A 22345-nucleotide genomic window follows, 5' to 3' on the forward strand; every position below is an offset into this window, starting at 1 on the left:
TCGTGCAAATAATTAGTTGATTCATTATTCAAATATTAACGAATCGAAAATTTCGCTTTGATGGAGTCAAATAAAAAAATGACTGACGAGAGCGATGGCAGAAGAAATACAGATTATTTCCTGCGTTTCGTACCAGAAGAGTAATTATCCAAATATGTCTATATTTAACCTATATTAACGGAAAATTCTCGAAATTTTTTCCTATAAACAAAAAGAAGAGTGACAAACTAATGAATAAACTATTCACAGACTATTGATAAATAATTATAAAATTATTAGACTTTTTTTTAGTGATATTCAATTTATTATTGTTATGCAAATTACAAATATTTTTAATCTTCAAATATAAATTTTTAAAATAATTTTATAATCAAAATTTAAAAAATTCACTTATTAAGTACAAAATTAATTATTACTGTTCATATTCTCTAGAATTTTAATAAATCCTTCGAAAAAATTCAATTATTTTTATAAATAGTAAAATTCTTCACAAGAATTAAATTATTTTTAATCAAATTTAAATAAAATTACATGAAAGAATTTAATTATTATATTCAAAAATTTCCATAAAATGCAACTTCAACAATAATTTAAAATTCTCTAGAAATAATTCAATTATTCTCAAAATATTTTAAAAAAATTCTATATAAAAATTAAATTAGTAATTTTTAAATATATTGGTCAACAAAATTGAAAGAATTCAATTATTTTCAAAAAAGTAATAAAATTCTTGTAATGAATTCAATGTTTTTGAATATACATAATTTTAATAAAATTCTTTAAAGAAATTCCATTATTTTCGAAACAACTTTAATTGAATTTCTCGAAAAAATTTCATTATTTTAAAATATTTCTATAAAATTCTTCATAACAATTTAATTATTTCTTAAAATTTCAAAAAATTCTCGCGAAACATTTTAATTATTTTTTTCAATAGTAAAATCTTTACAAAAATCCAATGATTTTTAAAACAATTTTAATTGATTTCCTCGGATGAATTCAAATATTTTTTAATATTTCCATAAATTTCAATTATGTCCAAAAATTTTAATAAATTCTTCGAAACAATTTTTATAACTATTAGTCAAATTCTCCGCAAGAATTCAATTATTTTCAATTCACTTTTAATAAAATTCTTCTTCATAAAATTCAAATGCTTTCAAAATTTTCAATTAAAATAATTAAAGAAACTCCATTAGTTTAAAAAAAATTCAAAGAAATTCTTCAAAAGAATTTAATTAGGATTTTAACAAATTTTAATAAAATTCTTTGTGAGAATTCAGTTATTTTACTAAATAATATAAAATTCTTTGAAGGAATTCTATTATCATCAAATTTTTTTAAAAAATTCTTTGCAACAATTCGATGATTTTTAATATATTAATTTTAAAATTGAAAATATTTGAATAGAAAAATTATAAAAAAGTTAATAATAAAGCAATTTATTTTGCATTATTTTTGTTTATGAATCACAATTTTTTTAACAAAATTATTATTTTGTTTTAGAAAAAGAAGAAAAATATTTGCACAATTTCTATTTTTAATCTTATTTTTGGAACATGATTTTCCACAGGAATCTTGATTCAAAAATTTCAAATTCAATAACCTTTTTTAAATTAAACAACTTATAAAAGTATTTGTTATAAAATATGAAGATATCGATTGCTCCGAGTCGAAGACTCGAAGTGATCGATTTCTTCATTTTTTATAATAATTAAAAATGACCAAGTAATAAAATCATTATTTTATATTATTATAAGAATATTGTTACTGTAACTTCATCAAAATTATTTTCATCATTTTAATTCAATTATTATTTTCTAGAATTTTAAATTATTTTTTATGAAAATAATTGAATTCCTTAAAAAAATTTATTATTTATAAAAATAATAATTGAATTCATGTGAAAATTTTATTATTTATGAAAATAATTAAATGTTTGCATACAATTTTATTAAATTTTTTTTTAAATAATTGAATTTTTTTGGGAAAATTTTGTTAAAATAGTAGATATTGAAAATCATTGAAATTAGAAAAATGCATTTTATTTTTTAAAATAATTGATGTTAGGACAAGAATTTTTTTGACATTTAGGAAAATAATTAAATTTTGGAGAAGAATTTTGTTACTTATAAATAAGATAATTGGGATTTTTACAAATTTTTTTTTAAATTTTGTACATAGTTGAATTTTATAAGAAGAATTTTATTTATTTATTTTTTTTAAATAGTTGAATTTCTGAAATTATTTGTAATTTCTCCAAAATTGAATTTTTTTTAGTGTTTTCAACAAAAATTTGAATTAGAAAGTTTTCAAATTCTATTATTTTTAAAATTGATAATTTTATTTTAAAAAGGCAGTAAGAATTAAGCCGCGCGCTTTAGCGCGCGAATTGTTGCTAGTTTCTACTAATTTATTAACGAAATTTGCTAATTCAATAGCAAAAAGTCAGTCAATAATTTAAATTAGTAAATTTAAATTATTAATTTTCCTTTAATATAAATACGTAATTATGGAATTGAACCAACATTTGTTCTGTTGGTGTATTTTAAAAATAATATTGTACGCAAAGAGAAGCGAATTTTTGTCAATAACAAAATTGTCATAAGAAAAGTATAAGAAATTAGTACGAAGAATATAAAAATTGGTAACAAAGAACCAAATTTGTGAACAATGTGTTGAGTACATTTAATAATTGTTTAACTACTTTCTAGCATAGAGCAATTTTTTGCATTTAATTATAAAAAATAAGAAGAAGAAGAAGAAGAAGAAGAAGAAGAAGAAGAAGAAGAATATATGAATTTTTGTCACAGAAGAAGAAGAATAGACAACAAATCTAAATTCTTATCACAGAGCATCAAATTATTAATCTAGCATTAGATATAAGAAGTAAAAAAAAGAAGAATAAAACAAAACAATGTTTCCTTTTTTCCAGTCCACCAAATGTGGAAAATCCTGACGAAACATGTTGTCATCGAGTAACTTGCTGCTTTCCATTTCTACGTGAAAAATTAGTGACCCAACCACTGTCAACATGCGCGAAACAAGAATTAACGTGGTCCGATTTATTTTGGATAAAAACGTTCATAATTCTCACGCTGATAACATACGTACTCCTGTATTGTCTTCTGGGTCCACTGATGCTGCCAGGAGGCAATATGTTCGGTTTATTTATAATAGTTCTACTATCCTACTTTCTGGGCTGGTCCCTCACCTACATTCCGTATCTGCATTTACCGCCTGTTTTTGGAATGCTAATGGCAGGTATTATTATTCGAAATACTCATTTGTTTAACATGAAGGAGGAATTTGGTGCGGCAGACGCAAAAATTCGCACATTCTGCATGGCGTTTATAACACTTCGAATTGGATTGCAAATAACGACATCGCCAATCAGGGAGCATCCGTATTTTCTTATGGTTCTTGCTTTTCTGCCTTGCACAATGGAAGTATTGGGTGTTGGTGTTTGTGTCAAATTTCTTCTTCAAATGCCATGGAATTGGGCTTTCCTCGCTGGGTAAGATACATATATTTTCTTTAACTTTGACTATTTTTGTAGTTTCGCTATTTTTTCAAGGACCTTAATTTTTGGCAAATACTGGTTTGTTAATTGTGGCCTTAGGTTCAAACTTTACTATTTTTATAGTAAAATTTAAAATGACAGCCAATTTCTGTATGATTTGTAGGTTTCGATCAAAGAAGCAGTTATAATTTTATTCAAGACTCGATGTTCTCAACCCATAAATTAGAAAAAGGATTTAAAATTTCAATTTCATGAAAGCATTTCGTATTTGTATAAAAATTACGTGAATGTTCCTCTAAAAATTATGATTTGAAACTTTAATTTTTGACTGATAGGTCCATAATAATTTATGAAGTTGAAATTTGTTACCCTATCAGCACCCACTTAATTTTTAAAATTTAAATTTAAAGTTAAACATTTTTTAAGAAGCTATAACTAGCATCAAGTTATCATCATATTGCCCTATAAGTCAAATATTAAAGTTTTAAATCATAATTTAAAACCATTCTTGTAATCTTCATAGGAATACGAAATGCTTTCATTAAATTGAAATTTTAAATCCTTTTTTTAATATATGGATCAAGAACCTCGAGTCTTAGAAAACTTTTCGGACTAAAAATTAAAAATTACGGAGTAACGGCAATTACTGACAAAAATATGAACAGACCAAGTCAAATAAGAGAACATTTAACTTAAAACTAGAAATTAAATTTTTCATAATTCTATAAAACATGAAGATATCGATAACTTATTTTCATCATTTCAATTCAATTATTATTTTCAAGAATTTTTAATTAAACTTCTTCTTTAAATCAATTAATTTTAGAAGAAGTTCTCTGACAATTTTCAAATCCATTTGTTTACAGTATTCAAACTTGAAGAATTTAAATTATTCATAAATTCTTTGATTAAATTTATATTAGAAAATAAATACTTAAAATAATATTAAATAATATTAAAAAAAGATTCAAATACACTTATTTTTAAAATAATTAATTTCAAAGCTCAATTATTTCTAAAAATTCAAGATATAATGCTTTTAATATTTAATTATTATCTAAAACTTTAACTGGCATTCATTTTTATGGAATGAAAATCAATATTTATTAGAAAATTCTACTAGAATTCAATTATTTATTTAATTATCCAAAAATAAATATTTTATTGAATAATTGAATGTTTCTTAAAATTCAATTCTCATAAAGAATTTTATCAACAAATTTTTAAATAATTGAATTCTTTCGACGAATTTTTATAAAATTTTTAAGAATAATTACACTTTTCGAGAAATTCGATTAAAATTCTATTAAAAATAAATAAAATAATTGAAATTCTGCAATGAGTTTTATTATTTATGAAAATAATTGAGTTCCTAAAAAGAATTTTATTATGTACGAAAATAATTGAATCTCTGTAGAAAATTGTATTATTTATGAAAATAATTGAATTATTACGAAGAAATTTATAAAAAAAAATTGTAAGTAATTGAATTCCTGTGAAATTTCTATTATTTTATGAAAACAATTAAATGTTTGCGTAGAATTTTATAAATTTTTTTTAAATAACTGAATTCTTTTGGAAAATTTGATTAAAATAGTTGATATTGATAATTATTAAATTTAGGAAAATTTTTGAAAATAATTGTATTTCGGAGAAGAATTTTATTTCTAAAGATAATTTTTAAATTTTGACTAGAAATTTTTTTAATTGTTCAACATAATTGAATTTCTGCGATCATTTGTAATATCTTTTAAATTTTCCAAATAAAAACAATTTAAATAATATAAAAAAAATTGTATCAAACTTTTTCAAAAAAAATTAATTACAAAATTCAATTATTTCTAAAAATTCACGCTATATTGCTTTTAATAATTAATATTCAATTATTATCTAAGATTTTAACTGAAATCTATTTTTAAATCAATGTTTACGAGAAAATTCTACCAGAATTCAATTATTTAAATACAAAAATAAATAATTTATTGAATAATTCAATGTTTCTTAAAATGCAATTCCCATAAAGAATTTTATCAACAAATTTTTAAATAATTCAATTTCTTCAGGTAAATTTAAATAAAATTTTTAAGAATAATTACATTTTTCGAGAAATTCGATTAAAATTGTATTAAAAATAATTGAAATTCTGCGATGAGTTTTATTATTTGTCAAAATAATTGTATCCCTAAGAAGAATTTTATTACTTTTGAACAATATTTAATTTTTGCCAAGAATATTATTACTCTTAAAAATAATTGCATTTCCGCAAATAATTTGTAATTTTTCCAAAGTAAAATCTTTTTTTCGTGTTTTTAACTAAAATTCCTTCTATAAATGCATTATTTTTAATAATTTTTGAAAAAGTTCTTTAAGAATGTTCAAATTCATTTGTTTACATTTCAATTTTACAAACTTTCAATTATTCGCAAATTCATCAATTAAATATATGTTAGAAAATAAAAACTTGAAATAATTTTTGAAAAAATCCGCAATTAACCTTTTTTAAAAAAAAATTAATTAAAAAAATTAATTCCACAGAATTGTTAGTTGAAAATATGGAAAATTTAGATTTTCAAATATTTTAATTTAAAACCGTTTCAAAATTCAATTATTTCTAAAAATTCACGCTCTAATGCTTTTAATATTCAATTATTATCTAAAACTTTAACTGAAATTAATTTTGAAATCAATTTTTATTAGAAACTTCTACTAAAATTTAATTATTTAAATACAAAAAAAAACAATTTTTTGAATAATTGCATATTTCTTAAAATTCGATTCTTATAAAGAATTGTATTATAATAAATTTTTAAATAATTGAATTCTTTCGACGAATTTTACTACTTATAAAAATAATTGAATTCTTTCGACGAATTTTATTACTCATAAAAATAATTGAATTCTTGACAAGAATTTTATTATTTATGAAAAAATTTGTATTTTTAGGAGAATTTTATTAAAATTTTTGGAAATAATTCAATTTCTGCGATGAATTTTATTTTTACAAAGATAATTTCAGTTTTGTCAATAATTTGTTCAAAGTTTTGGAAAATAATTGAATTTCGGATAAGAATTTTATTATTTATGAAAATAATTGAATGATTGCAAAGAAATTTATAAAAAATTTGTAAATAATTGGATTTCTGTGAAACTTTTTTATTATTTTATGAAAATAATTAAAGGTTTGCTCTAATGCTTTTAATATTTAATTATTATCTGAAATTTTAACTGAAATTCATTTTTAAATCAATTATTATTAGAAAATTCTACTAAAATTTTTAAGAATAATTACATTTTTCGAGGAATTCGATTAAAATTGTATTAAAAATATTTGAAATTTTGCAAGGAGTTTTGTTATTTATGAAAATATAATTGAATTTTTAAAAAGAATTTTATTATTACAATAATAATTGCATCCTTGTAAAAATTTTATTATTTATGAATAATTGAATGATTGTGAAGAAATTTATAAATAATTTGTGAATAATTGACTTTCTGTGAAATTTTTATTATTTTATGAAAATAATTAAATGTTTGTCCAGAATTTTATTTATTTTTTTTAAATAATTGAATTCTTTGGGAAAATTTTATTTAAATAGTAGATATTGAAAAATCATTGCAACAATTTTATTTTAAATTCTGCAATGAAATTTCTAATATAATTTGATATTTAATTTTTCCAGGACAATAATTGCCTGCATGTCACCAGTTATAACTGTGAATTGCATTTTGGCACTTGCTGAACGTGGATATGGTGAAGATAAAGGAATGGCGTCTTTACTTTGTGCAGCAACATCGATTGACGATGTTCACATTGTTGCCCTATACGCCTTCTGCTATTCTACAGTTTTCAGTCACGGTTTGTTTTTTGAATTTAAAATTTTTTACTAATATTGGAATGTGCCAAATTTTATTTTCATAATTAATGAATTTTAATTACTCAAAGTATTAGTTGATTAATTAAATACATTAATTACATAAATATTAAATAATTGATTTCAAAATTTTCATAATTGACTAAAAATTAAGTATAGGTGATGAAAAATGTAATTAAGTAGTTAATCCCTTTATTAAATTAATGTTTTAATTACTTATTACTTATTGAACTAACGTTTTAATATTATTCGAATTCAATATTTAATTACTTTTTAAATTAATGTATCGAGTCTATTAAATTACCGTTGGAATTATTTAATTAATTTTTAAATTAATATCAATTGATTATTATCAAATAATAATCAATTATTAAAATAATAAAATAAAGATTAAATTCTCAACGACTTGAATCTTAAAAAGTTAAAACTTAAATTATTAAAATATGTGAACTGAAAATCAAAAACTAAAGATTAACTGAAGAATCGGGTCATTTGTATAAAATTAATATCGATTAGAGAGGAGAAAAATATGTTTTTCAGTTTAATATAAACTTTTTTTTTTTTAATTTCCCGAGTGCAAACTACAAGACGAGAGATAATAAAATTTTAATAATATGTGGCAGATGAACTCAGAACAGAATGGTGGTCTTATATCCCCGGAGGAATAAGAGATTTTCTACTTGCCATTATCGCTGGAACTTTTCTAGGCACGCTCTTCATATTTTTTCCGCATCGCAATCACGTACGTATAACATTATATATATATAGAGTATTTTTCTCGACTGTTTTGTAAAAAAAAGGGACAAAATAAAAAAAAAACAAGTCATTTCCGCTCTCTTCCTCTCTCTCTCCCGCTGGAATTTCTGTGATTTATTGTATTGATCACTAAATCAAAAATATGGTGATACAACAAATATTTTATGTTATTCACAATAGTAATTATTATTCATAATAATATTAATAATAATAATTCATAATAATATTAACAATATTTATTATTAATAACATTATTATTAAATATCAATTGTTAATATTAATATAATTGTTTATTAATATCATGAATTGTTACCATTAAACCCAGACTCTCTATTTAAAAAAAAAAAAAAACTTATTTCATTGCTTGAACTTTTAGTGTTATTCCCAATAATAATTATTAATAATATTATAATTATCTTATTTTTAAAGGTTACAGATTACGAAATCCAAATTTTTGTTTTTCTTTAATTCGGTTTAGCTACACTGAAAAAAAAATTTAATTGATTAAAATAACCGATTAATTAACTAGTATCAATTAAATATTTTATTGAATCAAATAATATTTATTGGAGTCAATTAAATGGTTTACTTCATATTTGCTTCAAATACTGAAATTGTTGGTTCAAATACCATTTAATTGACTCCAATAAATAATATTTGATTCAATAAAATATTTAATTGATAATAGTCAATTAATCGGTTATTTGAATCAATTAAATTTTTTTTTCAGTGTAACTTTCATTTTTAATATTTATGCCTTGCTTGCTACATTTTAGAACTTTGCATTGATGAGAAATTTTTTGAAACCAATTTTATGCAAATTCTAATTCTGTTTGGATGTTTTCAAAATAATTCAATTTTACAAAGAATTCTATAAAATTTTTTAAAAATAATTGAATGTCTGTGTGGCATTTTATTAAATTTTTTTTTAAATAATTTAATTCTTAAGAAGCATTTTATTATTTATGAAAATAATTGAATTCTTGTGATGAATATTGCTATTTATGAAAATAATTGAATTTTGCAAAGAATTTTATTAAAATACCTAAAAATAATTGAATTCTTTCGAAGAATTATTTATGTAAATAATTGAATTCTTGGTATGGGAAGAATTTTATTAAAATCTAAAAGAATAATTGAATTATTTCAAAAAAATGTAATTAAACTGTATTTAAAATAATTGATTTCTTTCGAAACATTTTTATTAAAATATTTGAAAATAATTGAATTCCTGTGAAAAATTCTAATATTTTTATAAATAATTGAATTCTTACAAAGAATTTAAAAAAAAAAACATTTTTTTAAATAATGGATTTTTTCGTGGAATTTTAATTAAATTTTTAAAAATAATTACATTTTTCTATCAATTCTTAAAAAATTGTATTAAAAATAATTAAAATCCTGCGATGAATTTTATTATTTATGAAAATAATTTAATTATTATTGCGCAAAATATTTTATTAAAATGGTTAAAAAGAATTAAATATCTGTAAAAAATTTTGTTATTTTTGAAAATAATTGAATTGTTTATAAGAATTTTATAAATATTGTTTTAAATAATTAATTTTTTCGACATATAATAATTGAAAACAATTATTACACTCTAAGAAACAAAATATATTTACTTTTTTTTAAATAATTGAATTTTTTTGAAGAATTTTATTTAAATTTTTAAGAATAATTGCGTTTTTAGAGGAATAAATTAAAAATTGTATTAAAAATAATTGAAATCCTGCGATGAGTTTTATTATTTATAAAAATAATTGAATTTCTGTCACTGAACTTTAATAAAGTTTTTAAAATATGTAATTGCATTCTTGAGAAGAATTAAAAAAAATATTTTTAAGGGCATTTGAACCATTATGACGTCATAGGTTCTGCAAAGCATGTGTTTTAAGGCTGTGACGTCATCATGGTTCAAATGCCCTTAAAGAAATTATTTTTAAAAAAAATATTTTTAAAGAAATTATTTTTTTCAAAAGATTTTATGAAAACTGTGTTTTAAATAATTTGAATTTCTTTGAGAATTGTATATTATTTATGAAAATAATTGAATTCTTTTAAAAAATGTTATTAATATTATATTGAAAACAATTCAATTATTATAAAGAATTTCCTTAAATTTTTCAAAAATGATTGAATTCTTTAAAAGAATTTTGTTAAAATTTGTAAGAATTGTTTCATTTTTCGCGCAATTTATTTAAAATTGTATTAGAAATAATTAAAATCCTGCGATGAGTTTTGATATTTATAAAAATAATTGAATTATTGCAACGATTCTTATTAACATTTAAAAAAAATAATTGGATTCTTGAGAAGAATTTTATTATTTATAAAAATAATTGAATTATTAAGAAATATTTTATTAAAATGTTTAAAAAGAATTGGATTTCTGTGAAAAATTTTGTTATTTTTGTAAATAATTGAATTCTTTATAAGAATTTTATAAAAATTGTTTTAAATAATTAATATTTTCGAAATATAATAAAATATAATAAAAATGGTTTTAAAAATGAATTTCAGTTAAAATTTTAGATTATAATTAAATATTAAAAGCATTAGAACGTGGATTTTTAGAAATAAATAAATTTTGAAAAAGTTTCAAATTAAAATCATTGAAATTCTTAATTTTTCATATTTTTGACAAAAAATTCTGTAGAATTAATTCTTTTTAAAAGTTTAATAGGATTTTTATTGAAATTATTTCAAGTTTTTATTTCTCAATAAATATTTAATTGCAGAACTTTCGAATAATTGAAATTTTGTAAAATTGAATTGTAAACGAATGAATTTGAAAATTCTCAAGGAACTTTTTTTAAAAATTATTAAAAATAATGGATTTATTGAAGAATTTTCGTTAAAAACACTAGAAAAAAATTTAATTTTAGAGAAGTTATAAATTATTGCAGAAATTCAATTATTTTCAAGATTAATAAAATTCTTCTTAAGGATTCAATTATTTTTACATAATAATAAAACTCATCGTAGCGTTTCAATTATTTTTCATACAATTATAATTGAATTCCTTGAAAAAAGTAATTATGTTCATGCAAGTTTTAATAAACCACGACAAAAGAATTCAATTATTTAAAAATTTGTTACCTACTAAAATTCTTTATGATAATTGAATTTTGAGAAACATTCAATTATTCAATAAATTATTTACTTTTGCATTTAAATAATTGAATTCTCGTAGAATTTTTCATTTCATAAAAATTAATTTCAGTTAAAATTTTAGATAATAATTGAATATTAAAAGCAATTTAGCGTGAATTTTTAGAAATAATTGAATTTTGAAATTAATTTTTTTGAAAAAGTTTAATTTCGGATTTTTTTTTATATTATTTGCTCTTTTTATTTTCTAATGTATATTTAATTGAAGAATTTAGGAATAATTGAAATTTCGTGAAATTGAATATTGTAAACAAATGGATTTAAAAATTGCAAAAAAACTTTTTCGAAAATTATTAAAAATAATTGATATAAAGTAAAATTGTAGTTAAAATGTTTTGAAAATAATAATTGAATTGAAATAATGAAAATAATTTTGAAGAAGTATAATATTCTTATAATATAAAATAATGATTTTATTAATTGATCATCTTTAATCATTATAAAACATGAAAAAATGTAATGAACTAAAATTTCATTCATTGTGAAAAATAACACCAAAATTGATTATTTTAATCTTTTTTGGTGTTAATTTAATCTTCAACACTTTTTAATACCTCACTATTTACTGTGATAAGTTTATATTATCAATTCTTAATATTATTATAGATTATCATCATTAAATATTAATTATCCTCTGTTTACCTATTCAGAAAAATAAGCACTATTTCAGAAATACCTCCCGGACCGAAAAGTTGAATTTACAATAAATAAATATAAACCATTTCAGAAATACGCGACCGAGTTTCGATTGGCCTGCTTATCATTAAGCTCATTGATGTTTTGCTTTCTAATATCGAAAATTTCAGTGACTGGCGGAGGATTTCTTGCATCAGTCATTATGTCATTTATCGCGTCGACAGGATGGCGAATCTTATCGGCATCGTTTGACGTAAGTATATTAAATTTTATCGTCCCCTTTGACGTAAAAATATTTACTGCCATTAAACTGTGTGATATTAAGTCGATTAAAAGGGGAAAAAAATAAGAAGACGAAGAAGAAGAAGAATAACGAGAAGTGATTTTAAAAAGTTATTTTAGAAAATATTTTTTTCTAATAGTCAATAATCGACAAATTTTATTATGGCAGTCAATATTGATGCGATTTGATAGAGAAATTATTGGAATATCGTTTTATATAATCAATTAAGTAAATTCGTTTATAATGTTCTTATGATAACACATTATCATCACTATAATGTTTGATCATTGTTAATTGCTAATTATTAAACAAATGAGTAAATCGACAAATTATTGTAAATATTAATATGAAATTATGTGCAGCTTGCACCTTTTAGAAAAGCCAGTTCTGTTATATGGCATTTTATGCAACCGATATTAGTGGGAGTTATCGGTGCTGATATTGATTTTCACGATTGGTCTTCTGGAAGATTTGGTCTATACGCCGTCTGCATTTTAATTGGATTAATAGTTAGTGAAGATCCTATCAATTCCATTTTTTGTATTATTATTATTATTATGATACTCTTATTATTACTATTTAGTAATTAGTATTTACAAAGAGAAATATTTTCTATAGTAAACAAAGATTATATTGTCATTCACATTTTTTCCCCTATTCAGAAATATTCTTTACAGTCTTCTTGAAAGTATTAAATTGATACTAAAGTGGATCAAATTGATGCCAAAAAGTTGGATCAATTTTTTACTTGATCCACATTTTTGGTATCAATTCGTTGCAATTTGATACTTTTAAGTTACGTTCAAACCACTTTCATTACCTCAAAACAAAAAGTGATTTTTAACATAAAATAAAATTACAATTAAAATACAAAAAATTCACTTCTTTGCTTAATTTTGAAAACTTCAGTTCTCAGGGTGGTCACATATCAGTAAAATCAGTAAAATTATGGAAATATCAGGAAAACAAAATTCTTGTCAAAAGAGTCAGGGAAATGTCAGGAAAACAAAATTCTTTTCAGGAAAGTCAGAAAAATGACAAGGAAAAAAATTGTTTGTCAGAGAAATTAAGAAAATTTAGACTTTTTTCAACTTATTTTCAAAAATTGCGACTTTTTTTACTTTTTATCTAAATATTGCAACAAAATACCACATTTTTTAGTATAAAATGCAAGCCTCGCACTCATCTACTAAAACCTACTAATTATTTACCACTTTTTTTATGATTTACTACTATTTGGATACTTTTTTCTATGTTTGAGAATTTACATTAGTTTAAATTTATTAACAGTTGAAATAACAAAATTATTTTAAAAAATTTTTTAAAAAGTTATTGAAAACAATTCAAAAAATTTTAATAGAATTCTTTCAAACGATTCAATTATTTTCACAAATTTTTCGTAATTCAATGATTTTTAATATCTACTATTTCAATAAAATTTCACAAAAGAATTCAATTATTTAAAAAAAAAATTTTGATAAAATTCTAAGCAAACATTCAATTATTTTCATAAATAAAAAAATTTTCACAGGAATTCAATTATTTAAAACAGAATTTTTCTGATATTTTTCGAAAACAAATCAATTATTTAAATAGATTTTTATAAAATCTTCGCAAGAATTCAATTATTTTTATAAATAATAAAAATCTTCTCAGGAATTCAATTATTTTTAGAAATTTTAACACAAATCGTTGCAAGAATTCAATTATTTCCATAAATAATAAAACTCATGGAAGAATTTCAATTATTTTTCCAATTACTACTTTAAATTAATTAATCGAAAAATTCAATTATTTTCACAAATAAACTTTTCCACAAGAATTTAATTATTGAAATAAAAATTTTTATAAAATTTTTTACATTTCGAAAATATTAATTATTTAAAACAATTTTTATAAAATTCTTATGAAGAATTCAATTATTTTCAAAAATAACAAAATTTCTCACAGAAATTCAATTCTTTTTAAACATTTTAATAAAATATTTTTTAATAATTCAATCATTTTTATAAATAATAAAATTCTTCTCAGGAATTCAATTATTTTTATAAATATTAACACTCATTGCAGGATTTCAATTATTCTTAAAAATTTCTAACAAAATTCTTTGAAAGAATTCAATTATTTTAAAAAATTTTAAGGAAATTCTCTTTAATAATTAAATTGTTTTCAATATAATTTTAATAAAATTTTATGAAAGAATTCAATTACCTACATAAATGATATACAATTTTTAAAGAAATTCAATTATTTAAAACATAATTTTCATAACATTTTTTGAAAAAAATAATTTCTTTAAAAAGATTTTTAAAAAATTTTTCTCAAGAATGCAATTATTTAAAAAACTTTATTAAAGTTCGGTGACAAAAATTCAATCATTTTTATAAATAATAAAATTCTTCTCAGGAATTCAATTATTTTTATAAATATTAACACTCATTGCAGGATTTCAATTATTCTTAAAAATTTCTAACAAAATTCTTTGAAAGAATTTAATTATTTTAAAAATTTGTAAGGAAATTCTTTATAATAATTGAATTGTTTTCAATATAATTTTAATAAGACTTTTTGAAAGAATTCAATTATTTTCATAAATAATATACAATTCTCAAAGAAATTCAATTATTTGAAACACAATTTTCATAAAATTTTTTGAAAAAAATCATTTCTTTAAAAAGATTTTTTTTCAATTCTTCTCAAGAATGCAATTATTTTAAAAACTTTAATAAAGTTCGGTAACAGAAATTCAATTATTTTCATAAATAAAAAAATTTTTTCAGAATTTCAATGATTTAAGACAGAGTTTTCCTAATATTTAGAAAAAACAATTATTTGAATAGATTTTTATAAAATACTTCTCAATAGTTCAATTATTTTTATAAATAATAAAATTCTTCTCAAGAATTCAATTATTTTTAAAAATTCAAATAATAATTGTTACAAGAATTCAATTGTTTTTAAAATTTATCTAATAATAATCGTTGCAAGAATTCAATTATTTTTATAAATATTAAAACTGATTGCATGATTTCAATTATTTTTAATGCAATTTTAAATAAATTGCGCGAAATGTGCAACTATTCTTAATAATTTTAACAAAATTCTTTGAAAGAATTGAATTATTTTTATAAATAATATACAATTTTCAAAGCAATTCATTATCTAAAAAATAATTTTTAATTATTATTATTATTATTTTAAAAAAATTTTTTTTTCATGAAATTTAAAAAAAAATCATTTCTTTAAGAAGATTTTTTTCTCGTTTTAAATTCTTTACAAGAATGCAATTGTTTTAAAAACTTTATTAAAGTTCGGTCACAGAAATTCAATTATTTTCATAAATAATAAAACTCATTTTCAGGATTTTAATTATTTCTAATGCACTTTTAAATTAATTCCGCTAAAACCGCAATTATTTTTATAAATTTGAATAAAATTCTTCGAAAAAATTCAATTATTTAAGAAAATTTGATATAATTTGTTTCTTAGAGTTTAATAATTATTTTCTATTCATTTTTAATTACATTTCTTGAATGTTTTTTATTATTATCAAAAATTGTCATGCAATTTTTCGTAAAAATTCAATTATTTTAAAAAATGTTGATAAAGTTCTTTATATGAATTCAAATTTAAGAAAAATTCAATTATTTAATAAATTATTAATTTTTGTATTTAAATAATTGAATTCTCGTAGAAATTTCCAATAGGAATTGATTTAGAACTGAATAAAATAAAATGATTAGAGTTTTGAATAAATTTATTTGTAAATTTCAAGAAAAAAGTGATCGAATTTTGAACACGGAGAAACTTTTTCTTATAATATTAAATATATTTGGTTATGTTTATTCTAAAAGTACGTTAGAATGTGAGGATTTTTCGTGCGTTGTGCTAATAATTTCATCATTAATACGAAAATATGATAAGTTCGTTATATATTAAGCAACCTTCGGTGTACAAAAATTACTATCTGCATTAGAAATAGTCTTATTTTTCTTTAGAAAAGAATAAAATGCTAGTTTTTGTTTGTGAAATAATACGGTAATTCTAACCTTTTTTCCACATATATAGATAGAATATATAACAGACATTCTAACGTAACATACCAATTTTGGAAGGACTGCGGGCGGACTTAACCGATTTCGCCCGAGCATCACCGAGTCCATCACCTGACGTCGCGAACTAACCCTAATGTTTTCGAAGTTGAAATTCACACGTGTATGAAAGAAAAGAACCTTTTATTAATAAACGTGAATGTCTCCTCATGCCAAAATAAATTCAAGAACTTTTCCTCAATATAACATAATTTTTTTCACGACTTTTACTTATTTACATAATTTGATTAGTAAGTTATTTTAAAAAATGCTCTCTCTCGAAGGCACATATTTTTCCACTCGTTTAATATATAAGGACGATTCAGCTGTGTACTTCTAACGAATCGTGCGATCTTTCGGTTTCCGTGACCAATCGTCGTGTCTTTACTTGCGTGTGCGTGTGTGCGTTAATAATATAGGTTAGGTTCTTACGTCGTGTTAAATATATTTACCTACAGTTACAGTGACATACACTAATGCCATCTACCATCAGATCCAAGTATCACTATCGTCTCTATGAGTATCTATAGACAATTAATTTGTTGTGTTTCTTTTTAATTCATGGCTTTCCCAACTTTGCAAAAATTATTATTTTCTTTCTAAAACAACATACTAATTTTCGTTAGTTTCCTTATGAAGAACTGTAAAATATATACTGAATGAGTGTTTTTGATAGTCTCAATAGCAATTTCTATAACCTATGTCGTTTTTCCCTTGAATCTAACCTAACATACTAAAATGTCTCACCAGTTTTAAGAATTAGTGGTATTAAAAGTTTCTCCGTGAAAGAATTACTTTTGCAATTTTTAGAAATAGTTAAATTTCAAAAATGCTTTACATCAAATATCATCAAATTTTTAAAATTCATAAATTTTACTTATTTTCCGTAAACTTTCGTATTTTCCTGTAAAAAGAATTTTGTCAAGGAAAATAATTTTAATGTCAGGAAATTATCAGGGAAATGTCAGGGAGATTTATAAACTGAAACTTATCACCACCCTGAGTTTTGCAATTTAAAAAAAAAAATGATTTAGAACCAAACAATTTTTTTAAAATAACAATTATTTAACATTTAGTCTTTTATTTTTAAGCTCAGTTCACAATTACAATTTTCGTCCAATTTGAACAAAACCGTTCGTTAAAATTATTTATTTTTGTTATAATTTTTCTCTTTGAGAGATTTTCTACCTGGCGATAAAGCTATTAATTGATTAGCAAAATAAATTTCATCTCTACTTTTAATTTATGTTCAAAATCGTTTTTTAATTTGAAGCAATGCTAACAAATTGAATTGAATAATAAAGGGAAAAATAACATTTTCCACTAAATTCTAGGTTCGCAGTTCTTTTGTCATGTTATCAACATTGCGAACTGAATTCACCTTCAAGGAAAGAATTTTCATTGCTCTAGCATGGCTGCCGAAAGGAACTCTTCAAGTAAAGTTACAAAAAAAAATTAATACTTTTTCATGTGCGATGGAGAATGTAAAAGATGAACAATATTTCTATACTTTAATTTTGAGATACAAAAGGAGAAACGATTAATTCCTAAATTTCATTAGTCCAAACTCTCAAAGGGAATAGACATTAAAATCGAATTTCCACTATCAAATTCCACTGACTATTAAATTCTCATCCAGAATTGACTAATGAAATTTTCATCTCAAAGAAAATAATATTCAACTCAGTAAATTAATAGAAAAAAAATACTAAAAAATATCTTCAAGGCTTTAAGATTTTTCCGAAAATTAAACTCTTCAGAATTTCTAATTTTAATTTCTTCTTCTTCTTAAAATTAGTTTATCGCTTTTCTGCGCGGTTCGCTGATTGGGACCCTCAATTTAATAATCGAAAGAATTGAAAGTCTATTCTTTGAATTTACAGAAATCACATAAATATTAGCTTTTTAGTAAATAAACAGAAAAGAAAATTCTTCCAAAAATAGAAATTCTACCTTAATAAAAATTGGATACTATAGAGTGAAAATGTACAGGAATTAATAATTTCTAGGCTGCCCTGGCACCATTAGCATTAGAACAGGCGAGGAACGCTGAAAATGCAGGCGATATAGAACTAGCAACAGACATTGTACGACTATCTGTAGTGGCTGTTGTGTTTCTTGCACCTCTAGGAGCTATTATAATGATGGCCACTGGACCCTTACTACTAAACAAGATCACAGCTGAGGAACAAGAGAGAAAAAGACGATTAAGTTACTTGCGTATGTTGAGTCTTCAACCTGTCATTAAAAATGACAATCGCAATTTAACTGATATTCCCGAATAATCTTTTTTCCAAATTCCCTGTATTTTCAATTATTATAATAATAAAATTTACAGAAAAGGAAAAATTTACTTTTTGTCTTCTCACTCATAAAATGATTAGAGTTTTGAATAATTTTATTTGTAAATTTCAAGAAAAAAGTGATTGAATTTTGAAAGAATTACTTTTGCAATTTTTAGAAATAGTTAAATTTCAAAAATTCTTTACATTGAAATCATTTGAAATATTTAAATTCCTGTAGACAAAATAAATAGGTATTTAAATAATTATTTTTTAAAAATTATTCTATTTTTGACTGTAATTATTTTTGTCAGAAATAGAAAAAAAAATTTTCAGTACTTTTGATATAATTTCCTATAACATTTTCCCGAATTCCATGACTATTTAATTCATTGCTTCGGAAATTTATTAATTATGTACAATAGAAAAAATAACTCAAGACTATTATAAAGTTTCGAGAGAATTCTATTTGAAATTTCAAAACTTAATTTTTAAAATCTAATTAAATCCAGAATTATTAATACTCACGATTTTAGATTTTCCGCGTCGTAAGATAAGATACATTGACTGCACATTTTTTTTCCAACAGAATAAACTTCCTTCTTGCACAGTTCAGCTATCTGAAAATTAAAACAAAAATTAATTAAAAATAGAATAAATATTAAAAATTCTATATCTTATCAAAAAACATTTTTGTTTGCTCCGTTATTAAACACCGGTAAAAATTTACATAAATTGTTGAAAGCTCCCATCGAAATAAATAACAGGAGCTTTTTAACATAAAAATTATTAATATTTCGTTTAAAAAAAAAATAATATAAAAATGGTAATGAAAGTCGAAAGCCCCTTAGAAAAAAAAATAAACACACATTATTCCTGCGGCTATTTAAAAAATAATGACGATATTAAATTCGGACATGAAAAAGAGCTTTTTTTCCTCCGTGAAAAAGCAATTCAAGTACGATATTAAACTGTCATCAAGTGTAAACGTCATGGAAATTTATAAAACAGGAGTTTTTAAAAATTTATCTTCAAAGAATATTTTTTTTAAATTTGTCAAAAAAATAAAACTAAATAAAACTAAAGCTCTTTTTTTTAAACTTTAGACAATAAAAATATATAAATTCGTTTTTAAATATTTTTTAAATTTCTATTTATTAAAAATTTATTTTTAAAACAAGATTGCCACAAAAATTAAATTTTGTTTTTCCCTGATTTCCAGACAAAATTAAATAATTTATTTCTTTTATGATAGTTGTTCAAGATTTAAGTTATTTAAAAAGAAATTTTTGTCGGAAATTGAAAAAATTGACGGTTTGTATTAGAATTCGTGGTAATTTCATAGTTTATGAGTCAAACAGAAAAGACACAAAAATTCAGAATTTTTTTATGAATTCTAAAAATTTAATTTCTTTCAGTACTTTTACTAAAAATCCCTGACTTTTTCCTGAATTCCCTAACCAGTAGCAACCCTGTTAAAATAATTCTTCTACAAAAAATTCTGTTTTGAAAATTCATTTTTAAAAAATACCAGAAAATACATTTAAAAAAAAAATTTTTCGTTTTAAAAATGAATTGTTTTTTAAAAAATGTATTTTTACGCAATAAATAAAATTCGTGTATTCTAAAATCTCGTTTCCACATAACCGAAGTTTCCTAAAATACACATTTGTTTGCGACCGAGACAATAATTATTGGCAAAGTGAAACTGGGACGCATTACCGACAGTAGTGCACTGCATCTTGTCCATTGTTTGTAAATTGAATTGAGAGTCGAGCAACCGAAGAAGATAAGACAGAATCGGATGCTTTTCAGCTCAATGTGTTCAAAACTTCTTTCATACTTCATTTAATAAGCTATAAACCTAGGCAACGTGTAACCCACTTTGTAAACTTGACTCTAAACTTTCAATGGCACTTATCCATATTATCGTTCTTATTATCTTATTACATTTTTTCCTCAAATATCATTTCTCCATTTTATTTATTTTTTCAATTATATTACACTGTAATAATAAATTACGACTCAGTATAATAATTATATTACAATAGACTCTTCATTAACATTGGAAAAATAAATTATAAAGCAATAATACTACTCGTAATATTATTCTTCCTAATATAATTTATCAGGGTTGCCACAAATATTTAATTTTATTTTTCCTCGACTTTTCCCTGATTTCCAGAAAAAAATTTCACTTTTTCCCTGACCCTAAAGAATATTCTGATTCACTCTAAAAATTATTAGATACTCAAAAAAAATGTTCTATTACATTTATTTACAAACTTCTTTAATTGTAAAATTATTTAAAAACACCAATAACTTCTTTCTTAAATAAATATTTGATCATTATTATTTTTCTGTAGGAATTAAAATTCTTCAAAATATTCAAATTTAAACCTTTTTGAAATTCAACAACTTATAAGAATATTATTACAAAACATGAACAAGACGATCACTCCGGAGTGATCGTCTTCTTCATGTTTTGTAATCATTTAAATTGCCATCAAATTTTTTAAAATAAGTTAATTATTTACAAAAATCATAAAAAAAATCCTTCGCAAGAATTCAATTATTTTTACAAGAATTACAATTTCACAAAAAAAATCAATTATTTAAAAAAAATGTAATAAAATTCGTTGCAATAATTCAATTATTTTTATAAATAATAATAAATCGATTATTCGTTTATTCATTTTTAAATCAGCTTTTATTAGAAAATTCTAAAAAAATTCAATTATTTAAATTAAAAAATAAATAATTTATTGAATAATTGAATGCTTGTTAAAATTGAATTCTCATAAAGAATTTTATCAATAAAATTTTAAAAAATTCAATTCGTTTGACAAACTTAAAAAACATTTTTAAGAATAATTACATTTATCGAGGAATTTGATTAAAATATTGTATAAAAAATAATTCATAAAAATAATAATTAAATAAATAATTAAAATTTTCATAAAATAATTGAATGTCGGAGAAAAATTTTAATATTTATATAAATAATTGAATTCTTACAACGAATTTTATTCAAGTTTATAAAAATAATTGAATTTCGGTGAAGAATTTTATTATTTATAAAAATAATTGAAATTCTTAAAAAGAACTATGTTAAATTTTTTTAAATGTGGACGTCCGCATGAAAAGGGACCACTTTGTCGGTTCTAGATTCCGAGATATTCGCAATTCACTAATTTTGAAGAAAAATATCGAAATTTTTTTTATCTTTTTTTCTTAATCTACAGGGTCTACCACGTCGATTCATGCAGTTTTTATTAATTTATTGACACTCTAAGTATTTTATTTCGTTGTTAGAAAAAAAAAAATGAAAAGGGACCACTTTGTCGGAAATCTGTTATTTTTTCATTGTTTCAAAACGAAGGGAGGAAAAAATTCGAAACCTATTGATTTTCAATCTTAAGGGTGTACTAGACTTAAAACAACTATTATCTGAAAAACTTCCCAGCAGAACCACAGATATTCATATTACAATCTTTGATTTCGTTTTTCTCGAAATGACGTATTTGATACTCCAAACTTTAAAATTCTGTAACTCATCGAATTTTTCACCAAAAAGGTTGTAAGATCACTCAAAATTTTCCAAATTTTGTCAGGAATTCGCCCATATAGATAAGTCCAATAGTGCCAAAGTGGTCCTTTTTCATGCCGACGTCCACAAATAATTAAATTCTTGCGACGAATTTTATAAAAATATTTTTAAATAATTG

At 21.6% G+C, this 22345-nt stretch overlaps 1 protein-coding gene across 1 annotated transcript; it reads left to right on the plus strand.

Moving 5' to 3' along the window:
• The first annotated feature begins 78 nt into the window (after positions 1 to 78).
• Positions 79 to 18620, plus strand: LOC122500315 (sodium/hydrogen exchanger 9B1-like). Its single transcript, XM_043609186.1, has 8 exons — positions 79 to 140; positions 2936 to 3517; positions 7204 to 7379; positions 8019 to 8137; positions 12053 to 12214; positions 12607 to 12753; positions 17670 to 17771; positions 18345 to 18620. Exons 1-8 carry the CDS (start codon positions 79 to 81, stop codon positions 18618 to 18620), a joined length of 1626 nt encoding a protein of 541 aa, XP_043465121.1.
• The last annotated feature ends 3725 nt before the right edge of the window (positions 18621 to 22345 follow it).

The sequence above is a fragment of the Leptopilina heterotoma genome, unplaced genomic scaffold (genome assembly GCF_015476425.1).
Source record: "Leptopilina heterotoma isolate Lh14 unplaced genomic scaffold, ASM1547642v1 Lhet_183, whole genome shotgun sequence".
Taxonomy (NCBI): Eukaryota; Metazoa; Arthropoda; class Insecta; order Hymenoptera; family Figitidae; genus Leptopilina; species Leptopilina heterotoma.